The sequence below is a fragment of the Anabrus simplex genome, chromosome 4 (assembly GCF_040414725.1).
Source record: "Anabrus simplex isolate iqAnaSimp1 chromosome 4, ASM4041472v1, whole genome shotgun sequence".
NCBI lineage: Eukaryota > Metazoa > Arthropoda > Insecta > Orthoptera > Tettigoniidae > Anabrus > Anabrus simplex.
In genome coordinates this window covers 320,341,819-320,364,277 of record NC_090268.1, presented here as the reverse complement: position 1 = coordinate 320,364,277, position 22,459 = coordinate 320,341,819, and the positions used below count along the sequence as shown (strand labels likewise).

At 38.5% G+C, this 22,459-nt stretch overlaps 1 protein-coding gene across 4 annotated transcripts in view; it reads right to left on the bottom strand.

Moving 5' to 3' along the window:
• Positions 1 to 1,118: 1,118 nt before the first annotated feature.
• MFS18 (major facilitator superfamily transporter 18) overlaps positions 1,119 to 22,459 on the bottom strand; it is a 206,705-nt gene continuing 185,364 nt past the window's right edge. For all 4 annotated transcript variants that reach the window (XM_067145678.2, XM_067145679.2, XM_067145677.2 and 1 more), the window contains 3 exons: positions 18,362 to 18,527; positions 1,687 to 1,845; positions 1,119 to 1,599 (listed from right to left, as the gene is read on the bottom strand). In XM_067145678.2, coding sequence (XP_067001779.2) covers positions 1,460 to 1,599; positions 1,687 to 1,845; positions 18,362 to 18,527 — 465 coding nt within the window. In that variant the 3' untranslated portion in view covers positions 1,119 to 1,459. The remainder of the gene's footprint in view (positions 1,600 to 1,686; positions 1,846 to 18,361; positions 18,528 to 22,459) is intronic.

Below are 22,459 nucleotides of genomic sequence, written 5' to 3'. Positions count from 1 at the left end.
TGTTGGTGCAACATGAAGCAAATGATAAAAAATATTTTAAAATTTTTTCTCACAACAGAAGTGTTTGACAAGGTGAATCATCAATCCATATGCAAATTGTTTGATGCAAACATCTTTATTTTATAGCCATAGGGTATAAAACATGACAAGGTTTTGCAGTTCTTAACCAATGCTGCGCTGTTATGCGATGTGTCCAGCGATTTTACACAAAAATTGTTCAAGTAACCAACATATCTGGCCCACACCCATGTAGGCTGTGTGAACTAGTGAGTGCAAAATTTCCAAAAGTTGACAAACTTGTGTCAGATATTTTAAGAAAAGGATTTTTGAAATCTGCTTTGAGGATAAAGACTTTTCATGAAAGTGCACCTGACGTACCATTGCCTCCATAGCCTAACATGCTGGGGTACTTAGATCAATGCATGTACAGTACCTATTATTCTGACAATTTAGGTGTTTTGAAATCAGCGTTTGAGATTTTGGACAGAACTTGCTGATTGATTCTGACTTGAAGGGAAGTTTGGTATACATAAATAGTAAATTTTCTATTCCGACAAAGGCATTAACATGCCAGAAAAAAGAGACGAGAGGATGCACTCACTCCTCAAGAAGATAAAAAGTGTCCAACAGCAATTGGGGTCTTGTGCAGGAAAAATTGGTCAAGATAGTTTCAAGAAAATGAAAAATGTGCTGCAAAGAATGATGGTTAAAAGACAATGTGTAAAATCAATAAAATTCTGCACGGAGACATGCACAATTATGCATTCTATGAGTGAACAGTGAATCTCCATAATCCTTTAGATGAAACTAGCCTTATTTCTATGCCTCCTACTGTATACTGCAATCATTATAAACGTAGTCTAGACATCATCCTCTTAGTTTCCTTCTGCATCTCTTAATTCTCGTTGGTACTTCTGAGTAAAATGATTGCAGAGGACTGAAGGGTTTGTGAAGAAAAAATTGAGATGTTAAAAACTTGTCATCCCTATGAGGATGATTATGAATAACTGGAAATGATAGTATCAGTTCTTATGTGTGCGCGCACATGTGGGGTTTTTTTTTGTGAGCAAAGGATCTTTGGGAGTTTTTCATTTCAACAATAAAAGCTAATTTCATGGTCTCATTATTTTTATCATAGAATCATCACATACAACAGAGACACATTTTAGTACAATGATTCATACAAATCTTTGTAAAAAATGGATAAAACAAATTCTTGCCAGATTATGGTTTTAGAAAAGTAATTAAAAAAAATCTCTTTAAGATACAAAGTCAATAAAAAGAGAATATAAGATAAACTTACCAAACAACCTGCTGACAAAACACTAAATGCCAGCAATGTCTTGTCAACAACTTAAATTGAGAAGTACATCTTACCTTCTTTATTATCAACAGTCTCAGTCAAACACTTCCTAATTCTTTTACGATAAAATATTTCATTTGCAAATTTTTTGCATCATTAAACAATAGCATTTCCACTACCAAAGACAACATAAATAATACAGCCAATCATATTAATTGCAGCTGTAGTGTGGAACACAGCTGACCAGCTCTTAGTTGTTTCTAAGATGTAACCAGCCAGGTAGACCCCCAGAAAACCTATACAAACAAAGCAGCATCAAAACATAGGTCAATATGTTTATAATGTACAGTAAAACAAAAGTTTAATTACTTTTACATCCTCACCTGGAACAGCACCAACTGTATTCATCAACCCAAACACACTTCCAGAATGTTTTGGAGCTAGATCTTGAGGATTAACTAAAATTGCATTATTATGGAACCCAGTTGCTGCTATGGCAAGAGTCATGTTCAGCAAGGCCCAATAATAGCTTGAGATCTGATCTGAGTGGAAAAAATAAAACAAAAAATTAAAATTAAAATTATGAAAATTAGCCTCTTGAAGACTAAATTGATGTCAGTAGGTAAGAAATTCAACAGAACTGAATGTCAGATTGGTGATACAAAGCTAGAACAGGTCGATAATTTCAAGTATTTAGGTTGTGTGTTCTCCAGGGATGGTAATATAGTAAGTGAGATTGAATCAAGGTGTAGTAAAGCTAATGCAGTGAGCTCGCAGTTGCGATCAGCAGTATTCTGTAAGAAGGAAGTCAGCTCCCAGACGAAACTATCTTTACATCGGTCTGTTTTCAGACCAACTTTGCTTTACGGGAGCGAAAGCTGGGTGGACTCAGGATATCTTATTCATAAGTTAGAAGCAACAGACATGAAAGTAGCAAGAATGATTGCTGGTACAAACAGGTGGGAACAATGACAGGAGGGTACTCGGAATGAGGAGATAAAGGCTAATTTAGGAATGAACTCAATGGATGAAGCTGTACGCATAAACCGGCTTCGGTGGTGGGGTCATGTGAGGCGAATGGAGGAGAATAATGAACTCTGCTATGGAGGGTAAGAGAAGTTGAGGGGGACCAAGACGACGATGGTTAGACTCAGTTTCTAACGATTTAAAGATAAGAGGTATAGAACTAAATGAGGCCACAACACTAGTTGCAAATCGAGGATTGTGGCGACGTTTAATAAATTCTCAGAGGCTTGCAGACTGAACGCAGAAAGGCATAACAGTCTATAATGATAATGTATGTATGTATGTATGTATGTATGTATGTATTATGAAAATATTTAAGTAATGACAGAACTGAAATACTCCATAATTTACAGGTCTGGCATTATACTCATAAAGGGACGGGAATAATCAGAGAATAGTGTATATAGTATGGAAAGTATATCCCCCAGCATCTGCAAGACACATCCACTGTCTGTTTGTCTGTCAGGTCATCAGCCCAGAGGCTGGTTGGATCCTCAAATAGCTCCACTAAAGGTTATGCGGTTATAAGGAAACCCCAAAAACCAATGGCAGCACCAAAATGAGGCGTACTAGGCAAGATGAGGAGTGAGGTAGTTTGCCATTGCTTTCCTCACTGGGTCAGAAAGTACTACTGCAGCACGACTGACCCTATGAGCAGCACCTTTCATAACACTCAGGTGCACTAGTCATGCTCTCAATGTCATTACTCAACACTACCCATACCCCAGCAATTTCCATATTGTCACAGCCATGGATGTTGACTGGGACTTCGGTGAAAGCTACACTTTACTCTGGCCTGTGCCAAGAGATGAATGCAAAAGTACTGTATATATCAAGAAATGACAGCAGGCAGAACACATCCACTATGCATTGTTAATGTTTGGAGAGCTGTAATTGAATATACTAATTCATGTGAAGCCTTGTCTAAAAATGTTCGGATTTTTAAAGGAGATAATAGAAAAATGGTTCCTTTTTGCACATAGTAGATGAGGATATTGGAGAGAAGTGCTACAGGAAGGCAGTCTGGAAAAATAAAATAATTGTAGGAGAGAAATATAATCAGCTCAGGAACTCTACTGAATATATATATATATCTCTCTCTCTCTCTCTCTCTCTCTCACTCACACTCACACACACACACACACACACACACACACACACACACACACACACACACACAGCCTCCCAGTGGAAAAGGAATATTGTGAGTATATTTCATCCTCAAAACTTGAGACTGTCTGCTTAAGAAGAGAGAAGGGTCACGGAGGAAAATGAAAGAAATTCTAACAAAGTCAGGGTAAGAAGAGAATAAAACTGACTGTGAGACTGAATGAAAGGATGAAGGAGAAATCCAGTCAGATAAGATGGACTATAATGTTAATAAACAATTATCACAGGGATCAAAACCACAGCAAAATGATGCAAATTAAGCAGGTAAGTCTTCCAGAACTGGATTGTTGATACATCATGCAAGATTTAATTATAGTTTTAGCCATATGTTAGAATTTACTTCAGAAGTAGGAAGTATCATACTTTGTTTTCTGAGTTTATGTACAGTAAGCGTTTGAAGATAAGTTTATTTGACTTACTGTAAAGTATTTACCAAGAATCTTTTTTTTATCATTCACATAATTTGACTATGATATAGATGTTGATTCCCATAGGGAATCTGAAATATTTGTCCCGAATGAGTTAATTTATAATACCAATATAAATGGTCCGTTATTGGACATTATAAATTTTCCAGCTAACTCATTCCTGGTTGCTTGGTTGCAGCTGATAAATACGTGTGTTACAGTGCTTCATAAACTGCATCTGACAGGATCATCTAACCTTCATATTTTTACCTGTGCATCTTTCAATGCACAGTACTCCCTAAAGTTTTTAATGCTTCACTATCAGCAACTTACAGAATTCTGTATACTTCGCAATTTATTTTATCTGTGCATTGTTTTACACCTACCTGTGATCAGCTGATGATGACCAAAAATACTGGTCAAAACTGGTACCAATTTTAATTAAATAGGAATGTAAACTTACATTTCTTTTCTTTTCTTTTCTTATCTTTTTTTTTTTTTGCTAGTTGCTTTACGTCGCACCGACACAGATAGGTCTCATGGCGACGATGGGACAGGGAAGGGCTAGGAGTGGGAAGGAAGCGGCCGTGGCCTTAATTAAGGTACAGCCCCAGCATTTGCCTGGTGTGAAAATGGGAAACCACGGAAAACCATTTTCAGGGCTGCCAACAGTGGGGTTCGAACCTACTATCTCCCGAATACTAGATACTGTTACATGTAATTAATCTCATAATAGAACCGTATTGAGGACAAAATATTAAAATTATAAAATCCTTTTATTAACAACCACCTACTCAATACAATACATTACTCATTGAATTATAAAATAATCATGAGGTGTCTTAAATAATGGAACATGTTTCGTTCGACATAGCGAACATCATCAGCCGTTAATTTACAAAGATTAGGTCAGGGCCCTGAGCTGAAATGATAAAAAATGTTAAAAGAGTGACAATGCCATAACAAAAAGTAAAATGATAACATTAGACTTGAAATTGTAACAATATGTACAGATTAACAGCAAGTATTTGTAGTGGAATACATTGAACGATGGTAGTCTGTAAAGTTAAAACAATCATGAGGTTGTTAAAGTAAAAAAATATAGATATAGTGGATCTTAAAATATATGTCAATGCATGAAGCATGGATTAATTATTGACGATGGAGTTCTTAAATTGAGCAAAAACAAAAGTTGAAATAGAGTTTATTGAATAGTACGAGTCAAACTGAACCAGTTACAAGGCGCATGGCGACAAAACTAAGGTTGAAATGACGTGAACTCCAGTAGTTAGGAATTCTGTAGGAGAGCCAAACACAATGCCAGAAGGAAATACAAGTTGAACTAGTCAGTATTTACACGCTAGCAGTAAAATTAATCATATACAACGTAGGACACCAATGTGGACTCGTTAAAGAGTAACTATAATCTTGAAAGTAGGGAGAGTTCCAGCAAACCAGAGATGGATGGAGCAGATTATGGCACAATTGGAGTTAGAAATCCTTGGGACCTTAAGGTTTCTCGCCAGTTTGCTTCACGCAGCCAATGTTAGCGAACACCACGCACTAGTCCCAAGGATTTCTAACTCCAATTGTGCCATAATCTGCTCCATCCATCTCTGGTTTGCTGGAACTCTCCCTACTTTCAAGATTATAGTTACTCTTTAACGAGTCCACATTGGTGTCCTACGTTGTATACGATTAATTTTACTGCTAGCGTGTAAATACTGACTAGTTCAACTTGTATTTCCTTCTGGCATTGTGTTTGGCTCTCCTACAGAATTCCTAACTACTGGAGTTCACGTCATTTCAACCTTAGTTTTGTCGCCATGCGCCTTGTAACTGGTTCAGTTTGACTCGTACTATTCAATAAACTCTATTTCAACTTTTGTTTTTGCTCAATTTAAGAACTCCATCGTCAATAATTAATCCATGCTTCATGCATTGACATATATTTTAAGATCCACTATATCTATATTTTTTTACTTTAACAACCTCATGATTGTTTTAACTTTACAGACTACCATCGTTCAATGTATTCCACTACAAATACTTGCTGTTAATCTGTACATATTGTTACAATTTCAAGTCTAATGTCATCATTTTACTTTTTATTATGGCATTGTCACTCTTTTAACATTTTTTATCATTTCAGCTTAGGGCCCTGACCTAATCTTTGTAAATTAACGGCTGATGATGTTCGCTATGTCGAACGAAACATGTTCCATTATTTAAGACACCTCATGATTATTTTATAATTCAATGAGTACTGTATTGTATTGAGTAGGTGGTTGTTAAAAAAAGGATTTTATAATTTTAATACTAGATACTGGCCGCACTTATGCGACTGCAGCTATCGAGCTCGGTATTTCTTAATAGTACTGAAAGGTTGAACCATTTTTTACTTTTTTTTAATGTATTAGTGATCTATTTAATTCCTCAAAGAATATCTTTTTGTATTTTTGGAATTTGTTCAGTTTTTGTATGTAGCTGAAGATGTCCTAGATTAAAGGATGAAACATGTCCTACTTGACATATACACTGCCTGACGAAAAAAAAAGTTAAGCACCCAGGAGTGGCTGAAAGTGAATGAAACCAGATACAGGCATTGAGGGGTATGAGCGAGGAGTTGGGGAGTTTGAGGGAGATAATTAGGATTCTCACAGAAGACGGGAAGGAAGACAGGACTCCCTTAAACAATGTATAGGTTACAGCAGGTGTACAAAAGGGAGGGGAAGGAAAGGGGGAGTTGTAGAAGATAGGTGGTCTAATGTTCTAAGGGGAAGGAGATTGCAGGCTAAGGACTCTATTCAGGATCAGAATTCAGGACAAGTGTCTGTGCGAAATCGGTACGAGTCACTCCAGGTAGAACAACAGAGAGAAGATGAAGGACAGGGAACTGTTGCTGAGATGTGTGGAAGTAGGAGGAAGGGAAAAGGTAAGAAAGGAAAATGTAGAGTGGAGGATAGGAAAAGACAGGTGGAACAGGGTCATGGGAAGGAGAAAAGGGAGGAGGAAGTAGCTTCTGCAGCTATCAGGAAAGATAGTGCTGACCAGGAGGAGAGGGGATCAAATGAGATGGGTAGGATTGAGGCTCTGGTCATGGAGGATTCCATCGTTAGACACGTGGGGAAAGTGTGTGGAGGAAAGAGTACCAGGGTAGAGTGTTATCCAGGAATTAGGTTGAGGCAGACGTTGAGGAAAGTAGAAAAGAGGGAGGAGGGGAAGGAGAAGGTGGTAGTGTTTCACGTTGGTACCGACAACGTAAGGCAAGCTGATATAAGTACCAACGTAGTTGGAGATGTGTGGGATCTGGTAAATACATCAAGGTTGAAGTTTAATAAAGCGGAGATTGTTATCAGGGGAATACTGTGTAGGAGGCATACTGACTGGAGGGTGATTGGGGATTTAAATGAGACTATGGAGTGGGTATGTGGGAAACTGGGAGTGAAATTTCTAGATCCTAATGGGTGGGTAGGAGATAGGGATCTGCGCTCAGATGGCCTTCACTTAAACTGCAGTGGTACGTATAAGTTAGGAAATTTGTGTGGAAGGGTAATAGGGAGGTACATTCAGGGAAACGGGGTGGCCTAGGGAGCGGTGATAAGGGAACAGGGAACTGGAAATCAAGTAGGGATGACATAAAAATGTTAGGGTTGAACTGCAGAAGTATTGTAAAGAAAGGAATAGAATTAAGTAATTTAATAGATATATATTAACCAGATATTGTAATAGGAGTTGAATCATGGCAGAGAAATAATATAATGGATGCAGAAATTTTCTCACATAACTGGAGGGTGTATCGTAGAGATAGGATAGGAAAGGTAGGAGGGGGAGTATTCATTCTGGTGAAAGACGAATTTGTAAGCTACGAAAAAGTTAAAGATCAGAAACATGAAATTCTAGGTGTAAGACTCATTTCTAAAGATAACAGGCAACTTGATGTCTTTGGAGTGTACAGACCGGGAAAGGGTAGCGCTGACACGGATTCAGAATTATTTGATAAGATAATCAGCTATATGGGAAATGGCATAGAAAGGAATGTGATTGTAGCAGGAGATCTGAATTTACCAGATGTCAATTGGGAAGGAAATGCGAACGACAGAAAGCATGACCAACAAATGGCAAATAAGTTAATATGGGAAGGATAGCTGATTCAGAAAGTGATGGAACCAACGACAGGGAAAAATACCTTGGATGTGGTGCTGGTAAAACCAGATGAGCTCTATAGAGAAATTGAAGTAACAGACGGTATTAGTGATCATGAAGCAGATTTTGTCATAGTTAAAAATAAATGTGATAAAAAGGAAGGTCTTAAAAGTAGGACTATTAGGCAGTACCATATGGCTGATAAAGGCAGCATGAGGCAGTTTCTAAAAAGTAACTATGACAGGTGGAAAACGGTAAATAAGAATGTAAACAGACTCTGGGATCGGTTTAAAGCAATTGTTGAGGAATGTAAAAACAGGTTTGTACATTTAAGGGTGGTAAGGAATGGTAAAGACCCACCTTATTATAATAGAGAAATAAAGAGACTAAAAAGGAGGTGCAGACTGGAAAGAAATAGAGTTAGAAATGGCTGTGGAAGTAAGGAGAAATTGAAGGAACTTACTAGAAAATTGAATCTAGCAAAGAAGGCAGCTAAGGATAACATGATGGCAAGCATAATTGGCAGTCATACAAATTTTAGTAAAAAATGGAAAGGTATGTATAGGTATTTTAAGGCAGAAACAGGTTCCAAGAAGGACATTCCAGGAATAATTAAATAACAAGGGGAGTGTGTATGTGAGGATCTTCAAAAGGCAGAAGTATTCAGTCAGCAGTATGTAAAGATTGTTGGTTACAAGGATAATGTCCAGATAGAGGAGAAGACTAATGCTAAAGAAGTATTGAAATTTACATATGATAACAGTGATATTTACAATAAGATACAAAAGTTGAAAACTAGAAAAGCAGCTGGAAATAATAAGATTTCTGGGGATATACTAAAGACAATGGATTGGGATATAGTACCATATCTGAAGTACTTATATGATTATTGTTTGGTTGGAGGAGCTATACCAGATGAATGGAGAGTTGCTATTGTAGCCCCGGTGTATAAAGGAAAGGGTGATAGACATAAAGCTGAAAATTACAGGCCAGTAAGTTTGACATGCATTGTATGTAAGCTTTGGGAAGGCATTCTTTCTGATTATATTACACATGTTTGTGAAATTAATAACTGGTTCGATAGAAGGCAATTCGGTTTTAGGAAGGGTTATTCCACTGAAGCTCAACTTGTAGGATTCCAGGAAGATATAGCAGATATCTTGGATTCAGGAGGTCAAATGGACTGTATCGCGATTGACTTGTCTAAAGCATCTGATAGGGTGGATCATGGGAGACTACTGGCAAAAATGAGTGCAATGGACAAGACAAAAGAGTGACTGAATGGGTTGCTATATTTCTAGAAAATAGATCTCAGAGAATTATCTGACCCTGTAATAATTAAGAGGGGAATTTCCCAAGGCAGTATTATTGGACATTTATGTTTTCTTATATATATATATATATATATAAACGATATGAGTAAAGGAGTGGAATCGGAGGTAAGGCTTTTTGCGGATGATGTTATTCTGTATAGAGTAATACATAAGTGACAAGATTGTGAGCAACTGCAACGTGACCTCGAAAATGTTGTGAGATGGACAGCAGGCAATGGTATGTTGATAAACGGTGTTAAAAGTCAGGTTATGAGTTTCACAAATAGGAAAAGTCTTCTGAGTTTTAATTACTGCGTTGATGGGGTGAAAGTTCCTTTTGGAGATAATTGTAAGTATCTAGGTATTAATATAAGGAAAGATCTTCATTGGGGTAATCACATAAATGGGATTGTAAATAAAGGGTACAGATCTCTGCACATGGTTATGAGGATGTTTAGGGGTTGTAGTAAGGATGTAAAGGAGAGGGCATATAAGTCTCTGGTAAGACCCCAAGTAGAGTATGGTTCTAGTGTATGGGACCCCCACCAGGATTGCCTGATTCAAGAACTGGAAAAAATCCAAAGAAAAGCAGCCTGATTTGTTCTGGGTGATATCCGACAAAAGCGTAGCGTTAAAAAAATGTTGCAAAGTTTGGGCTGGGAAGAATTGGCAGAGAGGAGACGAGTTGCTCGACTAAGTGGTATGTTACAAGTAACTAATCTCATTTTGTTCCGTACTGAAGATACAATAAGTAAACTCTTTCAAGATTAAAATTATTGTGTCCACCTTTTCAATACAAATATATATTCTTAGTGGTTAAATTCTACATGAATGAAACACACCAGTTAGGGACATGTTTCGCCCTAGTTATGGGCATCTTCAGTCTATATTAATCCTAAGGTCAAGAATTAAAAATATAAACATTGGAACTATAAGTCCTCCCTCGTGACTGGGTGCCCTCATGTGCCCATTGAGTCCAACATTGGGCCAATGTGACATTTGAATGGCCCACATGCCTGACAATTGCACAATATGACCAACCAGCCTTATGCAGATCCACAATGCAGCCTCTGTCAAATGTTGTTGGTGGATAGGCTATCTAACGTATCTGTGAGGAATTCCAGGTGCTTCGTACTGTACATAGTCCTCTCTGCACGTCTTTCTTAACTGTCTCACTCACAGCAGTTGACTGGTAACAACTTATCAAGAACAGGACAGTGCCATCATGAATGTCCTCTGGTGAGTGTTCTACATATTGCAGATCCATATAAATCTAATCATTTATTTACTCACACATGAATAGTATGCATGTATACCAATATGGGATAATATTGGACCACTCCTTCTGGGTGCTTAACTTTTTTGGCAGGCAGTGTATTTGTATATTCCTTTGTATATGATATTTGTATTGAAATTGTGGACTTCTTTCAAAAATTTTATTATATAAATAAACATGGTTCAAAGTCAAATTTCCTTGATATGCATTTATGCATCACAAAAAGGTATCAATCAATCAACTAATCACCACTGATTTTCATTCAGGGCAGTCGCCCAGCTGGCAGGTTGCCAATCAGTTGTTTGTTTACCACGTCTTAAAAAAAAATTTAATTCAAAGAATTTGGAAATAAATGAATATTTGCCCTAATTTGTCCTGTTGAATTCCAACTTTATCTTCATATTGTAATCTTTTATACTTTAAAAACATTACTCAAACTTATTTGTATATTAATATCATTCCACGCCATCTCTCCACTGACAGCTCGGAACATACTGCTTAGTCCAGCAGCTCGTCTCCTTTCTCCCAAGTCTTCCCAGCCCAAGATTGCAACATTTTCATAATGTACACTTTAGTTGGAAATCATGCAGAACAAATCAGACTGCTTTTCTTTGGATTTTTTCCAGTTCTCTAATCATGTAATCCTACTGAGGGTCCCATACGCTGGAATCATACTCTGATTGTGGTCTTACCAGAGATTTACATGCCCTCTCCTTCACATCCTTACTACAACCCTAAATAGCCTCATAACCATATGAAGAAATCTGTAACCTTTACTTACAATCCTATTTAATGTGATTACCCCAATGAAGGAAGATTTTTTCTTATATTAACACCTACTGTAGGTACTATAACCTTCCAATAGTCTCCAGATCAGTTATAGAGCCATTGAAGGTTATGGTAAAGAAGTCAATGGAAATTACACGGAAGTATACGTCCAGTTGCTATACGTCCAACTGTGTCTGTCGACCGAGATAACTCGCTCATTTGAAGAGGAAATTTTTATGGAAATAAGATGAAGGCGTAAATTCATAAGCTCGAAATCCCATGGCCATCGGATAATTATATTCAGAAAAACATCATCTAGTGTATAAGCGGAAACCAGTAAATGAAAGATCAAACGTCAGTGGGAGAATGAAGCAAGTTTTATATGTGACATTCAGGTCCAGCAATGGCATATGCGGTGGAGGCCATGGTTTGAACAATGCAAGTTCAGTGACCAAGAAGGCATTGATGAAACAATCGATTGTACATGTCAAGAAGATACAAATGAATAGTTAAGCGTGTTCCTTTGCATGATTTCTTAATTAAGAGAGTGACTTTGTTAACATCCAACTGGACGGCGAGAAACTAGAAAATGTTAACCATTTTCAATATCTTGGTAGTATTGTAACTAGTGACGCGAAGTCCTCTGCTAAAATCACTAACAGAATCCAAAAGGAGCACAATTTTATCACCAAGTTAGGTCTCTTCTATGGGATAACCAAATACCTTTAAGTACAGAGAGCACCCTTTATCAGGTAGATTTTGTGCCAATAACTACATATGCCCTTGAAAAATGTACGGTCAGCAGTAGAAATAGTAGCAGACTTCAAGTTGCAGAAATTAAGTTCCTAAGGTCAATGATACAGAAAATAAGAAGAGATAAGATCCGAAATGAAGAGATTCATCATAATACACAAGTAAAGCAGTCGCTAAGCAAAAAAGTAAGAACATCAAGACTCAAATGGTATGGCCATGTAAAAAGGATGCATCAAATGAGAACAGCAAGAAAATGGCTAGAAAACGAACTGGAAGGCAAAAGACTTAGTCGCAGCACAAGGAAATGGTGGATCAGTCAAGTTAAAGCTGGACCTGGAAGGAAGGAGTTGAATGGCACCAAGCTGAGAAAGAAGAAATGTACCTGGATACACAAAGATGGCGAGCACTCTTATACCACACCCAGGCGATTGGAGACAGTTAAAGAATGATGATGATACGTATATCTGTATATGATAAAACCAATTTTTGGTTTGGTGGTGACCTTTTTCAAAAATGAATTAGAAATAATGTACTTTTCTTTACTTTTGAGCAAAAGTTCATCGATCTATGACACAGAAACATGACGTGACAAAAATGTCATAACCCTAGTAGACATGCATACCCATACATCGGACTATTTTTCACTCTGTTGTATTTTACTACTAGTTACACTATAAATTTCTACAGCAGCTCCAATAGGATGTTTCTTGAACCTGTTCCACTCAGCATTTCCTTCTTGTATTTGGTATTTTACCAGCCACTTTTTTCTTTTCCCTATACTCGTCATTTTTCATGTCGACACATCCGAAGTACGCTGCATTGGGATAGGTTCAGGAATCCAAGCGGCATAAGAAGTACAAATGCTTATGACTAGGGAAAGGATTTTTAGACACTAATAGGTTAGAATGCAAACGTATTTGAACAAGGTGAAAGTATCAACAGTTAGGTAGGCCTACGTGAGTTGCATCAATTTTAGGAGTTCTCATAGTTCAGATCGCTAATATTTATGCAAATCTCTCTGCAGAACCTTTGTGCGGGTAGAAAGCACTTGCACCTTGGTTAAATAAGTTTGCATTCAAACCTATTAGCACCTACAAATCCTTTCCCTACTTGTAACTGAAAATCTATGCACAGTGGGTTGACTAACTAGAAGGTTGAACGATTGTTACTGGTTAGCCATACTTGCCCCCTCTCCCTTGTGAGCTGTTGAGTGGCAGCTAAAGAATGAAGCATGGAGTGATCTGCTTTTTTTTCTTTCTTTTTTTTTTTCTTAAAAAATGTTATTTGTTTGGGGCGTTGGCCCATGTGGATCTTTTGCCCCTACTGGCACCATATTGTATGAACCTGCATGTAATTGGAATGGCGGTAGTGTGGAATGTTGTGTGTGAGGAAAGTAAGATTAAGGGCGTCACAAACACCCAGTCCCCAGGCCAGGGATATTAATCATTACAATTAAAAACCCCTGACCTGGTCGGGAATCGAACCTGGGGCCACCGGGTGACAGGCAGACGCGTTGTCCCCTACACCGCGGGGCCGGACGAGTGATCCTCTTACTCAACCACGGAAACCCATGCCAAATGAATGCATGGGCTGTCTCAAGAAACAACCTTAAAATATTGCCACTGATGCTTTCATGGCCCGTACTTATAGACATTATACTGTATAGGCTTTTGGGCTTATGCCGTTTCAAGAAAATAAGGTGAAATTCTTTACGTTTCGCAGAGAACTGTGCTCTGCATCATCAGAAGAAATTGTTTAAGCCTTTCTCGTGGACAGTCGAGATTTTCTTCTGATGACGCAGAGCACAGTCCTCTGCAAAACGTAAGGAATTTCATCTTATTTTCTTGACACGGCATAAGCACAAAAGCCTATACAGTATCAAACCTTAAAATTGTTCATTCTTTTGAAAACTGTCCAACAAATATAACACAGTCTAATCGGACCAGAACTGTGGAGGTTACAAATGGAAAAATTTCACACTGACAGTCACAAGTCCAAGTAATCCAAAATTAAAATCACCCAACTCTGGCTCCCTAGTTCTTTCATACTGTGACCAATACCGTATTTTCATGCCAATTCTATGTACAGCTTGCTCTTGTTTCATTAAAATATGTAAAGCTGAACTAGTTGAGTCACTGATTTGTAAATCTTCCTCTTGAAATAGGTGATGATTTTCTAATTGTGCATGTGTAGCAATGAAAACAATATGGTACCTAAAAAAAAAAAAACCATAAAATGGAGGCTTAATAAAAGAAGATATGACTATTTCCATTAGTTCTTCTGCAAGCAATGTTTAAACATTTTTCTAAAATATAAAACAATGTCTAGATTTTTTGTACAACTAGGATAGAATCTTCAAGTGCTGGGGGAACTGTGACAGATGGGCAACCAGCACCAAACTACATCAAGATTGCGACAGTAAATGTCCTGATACTGATGGGAAAGACAGAAGAACTGGTTGACTTCATGATAGAAAAGATATAGCCATACTTGGACTCTGTGAGACCAAGAAGAGGGTTACGGGGGAGATTTCTCTGAGAAAAGGATACAGGCTGTATTACAGTGGAGGATCTGAAGCATACTTAGAAAAGAAATCCAAGAATATGTGGAATATACAAAATGCGTCAGCGATAGGATAATGGTGATGAGACTCCAGTTTGAAAATGGCATGAAAGATCTATTTCAGTTGTATGCCCCACAAACAGGTTGCATAGATGAACATGTAGAGGACTTCTTAGAGTAGGGGGAGGGACAGATAGAAGATAAGGAAGTGCTATTGATGGGAGATCTAAATACACAGGTTGGAATAGAAAGACAAGGAAAGGAAGACATAGGGCCCTTTGGATATAGAAATATATATCCAGAAGGGGAGTTGTTGGTGGATTTTTGCATGAGGAACCAAATGATTGTTGAAAACACCTGGTTTAGGAAGAAGAACAGTCAGAAGATTACAAGGTATGGTTGGGGAGACAAACGAACAAAGACCATGTTTGATTATATAATCATCAAGAAAGAACACCGGAAGAACCTTTTAGATGTTACAGCCATGCCTGAAGAAGCCTTTGGTGGAGATCATAGAGTTTGATAGGAAAAGTGAAAGTGGGAAAGATTGAAAAACCCCCATTAAGAAGAAAGAAAAGAATTAAAGTATGGAAGTTGAAGGAGAAAAGCATACAAGAAGAATTTCAAAGAGAAATAATACCCTTGGTACCCACGACGGAGGTGGGGAATGTTGAAGATGAATGGAAAAGATTTAACCCTGTACCCCTCGTCTGTTGGGTGAGACTCGACATTACGATATTCCCGTTCCGGTCGCAGGTCGGGCGAGACCCGACATGACATTGCATCGCCCACCGCTCGTCTGCCGTCTCCTAGCCGACAAAATTCACAATGCTATACTGTACTGCCATCTTTTGGTTCAGCGTGGAACTTTGTAGATTCCAGATACTATTTGACAGTCAGTCCAAAATGTATTATTTAGATGGCAGTGTAGTCGTCAGCTGTTCACTCACGCACATGATAGTAAACAAACATGGTCGCCATGTGCTCTTCTAGTCTTTATTTAGTTTACTGTACAATATTGTATATGTCAGGTAACACACAAAACCACAGTATTTTCACACCTCTACTCCTTCCTTGTACTCTACTGAATAACTGAATAAATCTAATAGCATTTGACGATGCCGAAAAAAGAACTGGCGATGGTCGGCTTATGTACCGCAACCCAACACATGACTGATGCTGACGGCTGGCACGATTATAAATCAACGGATCCTGATTTCAAGAAATCGCCGTTTACAGCGGTTTCAGCCTACAAACTACCATGAGGTATGAAACCAGAGACTGAATAGAGTTTATCAATTGCTTTTTACCGATAATTTGTTCTGTGAAATTGTTAACGAAACCAATCGCTATGCGATAACAATAATAATAATAATAATAATAACAACAATGCAAAATAATTTCTCTTAAATTGCACATATTGCTTTTATTTGCTCCAGTATGGCTTGCTGTAAACGTGCATAGCCTAAATACATCAAATAAAAGCAAGTGCTATCTCCAAAATGGTGAAAGATGAATAAAGGTCATATGATAAAAATTCACATTTAAAATATGAGTAGTAGAGACAACACAGAGAACTTTAATTCGAGGGGTAAGGGTTAAGGAAGCACTCATTGGATGTGCAGAAAAGGTATGTGGTAGAACATCAGGAAATATGAAAGACAAAGAGACACACTGGTGGAATGATAGGGTAAAGATTAAAATGAAGGAAAAAAAAAAAAGGCATGGAAAGCATGGAAAACATCTCAGACTGAAGAAAGTAGAAGAAAATATGTGGAGGCAAAGAATTTGGCCAAGAAAGTAGTGGAGGAAGAAAAGAGGAAAAGCTGGGTCTTATTCACACAGAAATTGAGAGATGATATGCAGGGCAACAAGAAATTACTGTACGGTATCTGAAGAAACAAAAAGAGAGATCAAGTAAACACCAGATTTGTAAAGGATGAAGGCAGCATAATATTAACAAAGCCAGAAGAAATAAGAAATAGATGGAGAGAATATTTTCAGAAGTTGCGAACATAAGAACTGAATGAAATTGAAATGGCAGTAAGAAAGATGAAGAATGGAAAAATTGCTGGAATTGATGAAATTTCAGTGGAGATGATAAAGGCAGCTGGAGCTGTAGGCCAGCAGTGGACATATTGGGTTCTCAGGAATGTCAGGGAGAATAAGGAGGTCCCTGAGGAATGGCAAAAAGGAATAATCATCCCAATTTTCAGGAAAGGTGATAAGAAAGTTTTGAAGAACTACAGAGGAATTACTCTAATACCCCATGTTGCTAAGATAATGGCGAGGATACTGGAAAGTAGAATAAGGCTGAGGGTTGAGAATCAGATACAGGAAAATCAGTTTGGTTTCAGAAGTGGAAGGTCAACAATAGAGCCCATTTTCATTATGAGACAACTAATGGAAAAACAATGGGAGTACGTGAATGATATGGTGATGACATTCATTGACACTGAAAAGGCATATGACAGTGTCCCCAGGACTAAAGTTTGGGACAGTCTGGTGCAAAAAGGAATTGGACAGGGATTAATAAAAATGATCATTCCAATGTACAAGGAATGTTGTAGTTGCGTGCAAATACAAGTTGCCAGGACAAGTTGGTTCAAAATAACTAGTGGGCTGAGAGAGGGAAGTGTTCTATCACCAATCCTCTTTACAATAGTAATGGATGACATAATGAAAACAGCAAAAGCAGCATATGGAGGAAGAGAAATGAACATGTTGTTATTTACAGATGATATTGTGATTTGGGGGGAAGACGACAGGAAGGTTCAAGAACAGTTGGATGTGGTGGGAAGATCGAAGAATGTGGATTGATAATAAGTGTAGAAAAGAGTAAAACTCTTGTTATAACTAGAGGGGAGAAAGAAGGGAAAGGTCAGATTAGACTTGCAGACAAGCCCCTGGAAGTAGTGGAAACGTTCAAATACCTGGGGAGTGAATTAATGAAGAATGCATGACTGGATGCTGAGATTAGTAAGAGGATTCAAGCTGGAAATTGTTTCTATCATAGTGTAAGAAAATGGGACAAACATGTGCCAATGGAAGCAAAGGAAACTATGTACAAGATGTATTACGTACCCATAACAATTTACGGAGCAGGAAGTTGGACAATGACAAAGAAGGATGAGAGTCGAATACAGACAGCCGAAATGAAGTTCTTGAGGAGTATGATACAGAAGAGTAGAAGAGACAAAATAAGGAATGAGAAAATCCGGGAAGAAACTGGAGTGGAAAAAATGAATGATAGAATAGGAAAGAGCTGATTAAGATGGTTTGGGCACATAAAGCGAATGAGTGATGAAAAAATGCCCAAAAAAGTGATGGAAATGCAAATGCAAGGAAGGAGAGGCTGTGGACGACCACGATTGAGATGAAAGGATACAATCCAACGCAGTATTATACAAAGAAACCTGGACTGGGACACAGTGTTGGAGGAGGAGTGGTGGAAAGACCGAAGAAAGTGGAGAGGAACCATATTTGCCCCTACCCGGCTACAGCTGGATAAAGGGAAATGATGATGATGATTTGTCAAATATTAGAACTGAAGTGTTTCATTATCCTTTCCTTAAGAACTTCCTCTTCGGGCTGTAAACCAATCATAATAAAAAAATCAGTATAGAATCATACTTACTTATTAAAATAAGACTTAAAGCTTGTGTGCCCAAACAGATTACTTCAATTATTTTCCTTGTTGCAGTAGTCGAATAACCCCTTGCAATACATCTTTCCGAGAGCCATTTGCCAAGAAATGTACACGGAATACAGAACAACCAAGGAAGCATATTAACTACCCAACCCTGAAAAGAAATAGTCCATGTAGAAATAAAAATATATGATGTCTTATAATGTATATACAGTACAATAATATATCACACAAGTCAAAGTAATCCAAAATTAAAATCACCCAACTCTGGCTCCCTAGTTCTTTCATACTGTGACTAACACAGTATTTTCATGCCATTTCTATGGGCAGCTTGCTCTTGTTTCATTATAATAGGTGGTGAAAGTTCAAATACCATGAACAGAGCAAGGCGAGAAATAAGGAAGGTGGCAGTTCTGAACTGCAGCATGAAAATATCAGTCTACTTTTGGTCACCAATCAATTTCTGTATCCAAAAGGCGTACAAGCTACAAGTATATAGGCTACCTCTTTTACAGTGATGGTGTGGGGAGGAGAAAGTAAACAACTGCATACTCCTTTAAAAAAATCAAGTAACAATGATTAGAATAAACTTGATAAGATAGAAACTCTTAAGGTATGGCAAGAATTAAAAGAATGTAGGGAAAATACACATCACACTTTTAATATTTTCCTTTCCATATAGTTCAGCTGATTTCCCAACAATATTGTTCTAATCCTTATTAACTTCTTTTTCTTCTTTCAATTTGGCCGACTGTGGACTACATTAATTCTATTTCAGCTGCTCCTGGGGTTTGATCCTCATGCTGTACTCCTCCATTCTTTCAGTCTGCAATCTGCTCCTTTCTTCCATCCACAGCGTTTGGGTCCGGAATTTAACTTTTTCTTGGAAACTTTTGATGTTCTTGATTCTAGACTTGGAAGCTTCCCTGTTGCTAACTTCCATTCCTGGTATTCCCATTTCTTTTAGGTCCTCCTTCACCTCTTGATACCAGCACAGTGTAATTTCCCTGGTCTCAAAAATCCTTACTACCTGGCTGGTCAATCTTCCCGGGTTCATCCTGTAGATGTGTTTGAAGAACATGGCTCCCCTTTTCCGAATGGTGTCCAACAACTTTTCCGCCCTGAGGTGCAATTCTTAGTTTCCTTTCTCTATGATCCACCCTTTGTTCTTTGTGGTCCAAAATTCGTCCTCAGAATTTCTGTCTACATAGTTCCAACTTCTCACCAGTCCTATTTTTATTGAGGTTCAAACATTCAGCTGCATAGGCTTCTGATTTTGCATTGATCGAGATCATCTTGTTGTAGGTGTTCATAGTTAGTTTGTATGCCAAGTTCATCTTGTTGATTCGAGATGATGATGATGCTTGTTGTTTAAAGGGGCCTAACATGTAGGTCATCGGCCGCTAATGGTACGAGATGAAACAAAATGTAATAATAATTAAAATTTACCCACTGAATAGATCTCAGTTCCTTCAGTAAGTAGGAGTGCATTGCTATACTATGGCCGATCCGAAGACTACATAATATCACTATTTCTCTCCAAGAAACCTTCGTAGTTCCTTTCTTGTTCTCACCTTATTTGAAAGAGAAGTGGCCTGCCATGCCATCTCCCAATGGGGCACCGCCAGATATCTCGGCTGAGAAATATCACTGGCAATGGGGGCAATGTGACTGCCTCCTTGGCATCCCTATCAGCTAACTCATTTCCTGCTACACTCATGTCGATTGGGAGCCACAAAAACATGATTCTGGTGTTAGCACTCCAACACCCAGTCGGGAAATCCTGGATCCACTGCACCAGAGGATGCCGCGGGAAACATGCATCAATAGAATGTAACAAGCTCAATAAGTCAATACACAGCTGAAAGTACTGATGTTCATCGAACACCACATACTGCAGAGCTTCAAGGATAGCATATAGCTCTGCTGTGTACACACTTCAGGTTTCCAGTAAAGGAAAAAAGAAACCCCTAGTCAACAAAGAACGCAATTCTCAATATCAGTGCCTCTTTTATGACAGGCTGTAGTCCATCCACTCTCCTAGATATTTAAATTTCCTCACTTTCTGAATCCTTTCTCCATTTACTGCCATCTATCTGGGTGCTGTTTCGGAGTTTGTCATGTACCTTGTCTTCTTGAAGAATATCCATAGGCCTGTCTTATTCTCTTGTTCCTGCAGCTACACAATCTGGTTCCATGCCTCCTGCATTGACTGACAGAACCACAGTGTCATCCACAAAAAGCAAGATAGTCAACTTCAATTCTCTGTTCTTATATCCCATTCATATACTACCTATTCCTTGCAGTTTTTGGCATCACTGTATAATCACTTTGTTATGAACACAGTTGAAGATAAGGGGAGATAGTCCATCTCTCTATCTGACCCCTGTTTCAATCCCAAAGGATTCTGATCCTATCCCTCTGAACTTGACCTGTCTGTCACTGTCTGTTTAATGAGTTCTCCAGTTTTTCTATCTACAGCAATTTCTTATAGGATACTGATCAATGTCTCTCTATCTACCTCATTGTAGGCATTCTTGAAATCTAGAAATGTGAGCATGAATTTCTTGTTCCTTTGTTTTCTTTTTTTTTTTTTTTTTTGCTAGGGGCTTTACGTCGCACCGACACAGATAGGTCTTATGGCGACGATGGGAGAGGAAAGGCTTAGGAGTTGGAAGGAAGCGGCCGTGGCCTTAATGAAGGTACAGCCCCAGCATTTGCCTGGTGTGAAAATGGGAAACCACGGAAAACCATTTTCAGGGCTGCCGATAGTGGGATTTGAACCTACTATCTCCCGGATGCAAGCTCACAGCCGCGCGCCTCTACGCGCACGGCCATCTCGCCCGGTACTCCTTTGTTTTCAGTATGCAATGATTAACTTCAGGCTCAGGATTTGTTCCCTTTTTAAAACCACCTTGACACTCACCAATTTGTACTTCCAATTGTTTTCCTGCTCTATGTAACAGTGCCTTTGAAAAGATGTTACACATCTCTGGTATTGGTGATATTCTCCTGTAGTTGTTGACGTCTGCCTTGCCTCCTTTCTTATGAGTTTTTTTTTTTTTACTACTACTTGCTTTACGTCGCATTGACACAGATAGGTCTTATGGCGACAATGGGATAGGGTTGCCTGGTGTGAAAATGGGAAACCATGGAAAACCATCTTCAGGGCTGCCGACAGTGGGGCTCGAACCCACTATCTCCCGAATACTGGATACTGGCTGTACTTAACAATACTGGAAGCTTCTCATACATACATACATACATACATACATATATACATATCCCGTGTCGTTCCATCTATATGATGGGTCGGCGAATTAAGCCCCTCCACCAACTTCTGTCTTTATACTTTTCTCCTTCTTCAATGCCGTCCCAGTCCCTTCCTCATTGCTGAATGTAATGTTTCACCCTGTCTGTATATCGCATTTTTGGCCACCCTCTTGGTCTTGAATATTTTAACTGCAGATCATACATTTTTCTGGGAATGTGATCAGGATCCATCCTTTGCAAGTGACCATACCATTTGAGTCTACGCAGAGTTATGTTATCCTGCATTCTGCCAACCTGAGCCATGTCCCTGGTGTTCTCATTATGAATTTTATCTCGTCTTGTTTTGCCAACCATCGCTCAGACGAATCTCATTTCAGCTGCCTGAATCCTTGCTTCATCCTTTTTCCTCATGGTCCAGGTTTCACTCCCATATGTCAAAATTGACATGTAATAAGTCAGATAAATTGCTCACTTGCATTTCAATGGTACTTTTGGGTTCCATATTAGGTCTTGGAAACTCTATACTTCAATGGTACTTTTGGGTTCCATATTAGGTCTTGGAAACTCTATACAATGTTCCTCCAGCTTGAATCCTGCTGGTAAGTTCCTCTTCAGTGGAGCCTGTTGCTGATATCATGCTTCCTATATATTTGAATTTGTTGGACATCTTGAGTTGTTTACCCTCTATTTCAATGTAACCTTCAGGTTGACCATTTCTCTGCATAACCAACACTTCACATTTTTCCTGACTGAATCTTAGGCCGTACCCTTTAGCTGTTACTGTCCATGCATTGATCTGATCCTGAAGTTCCT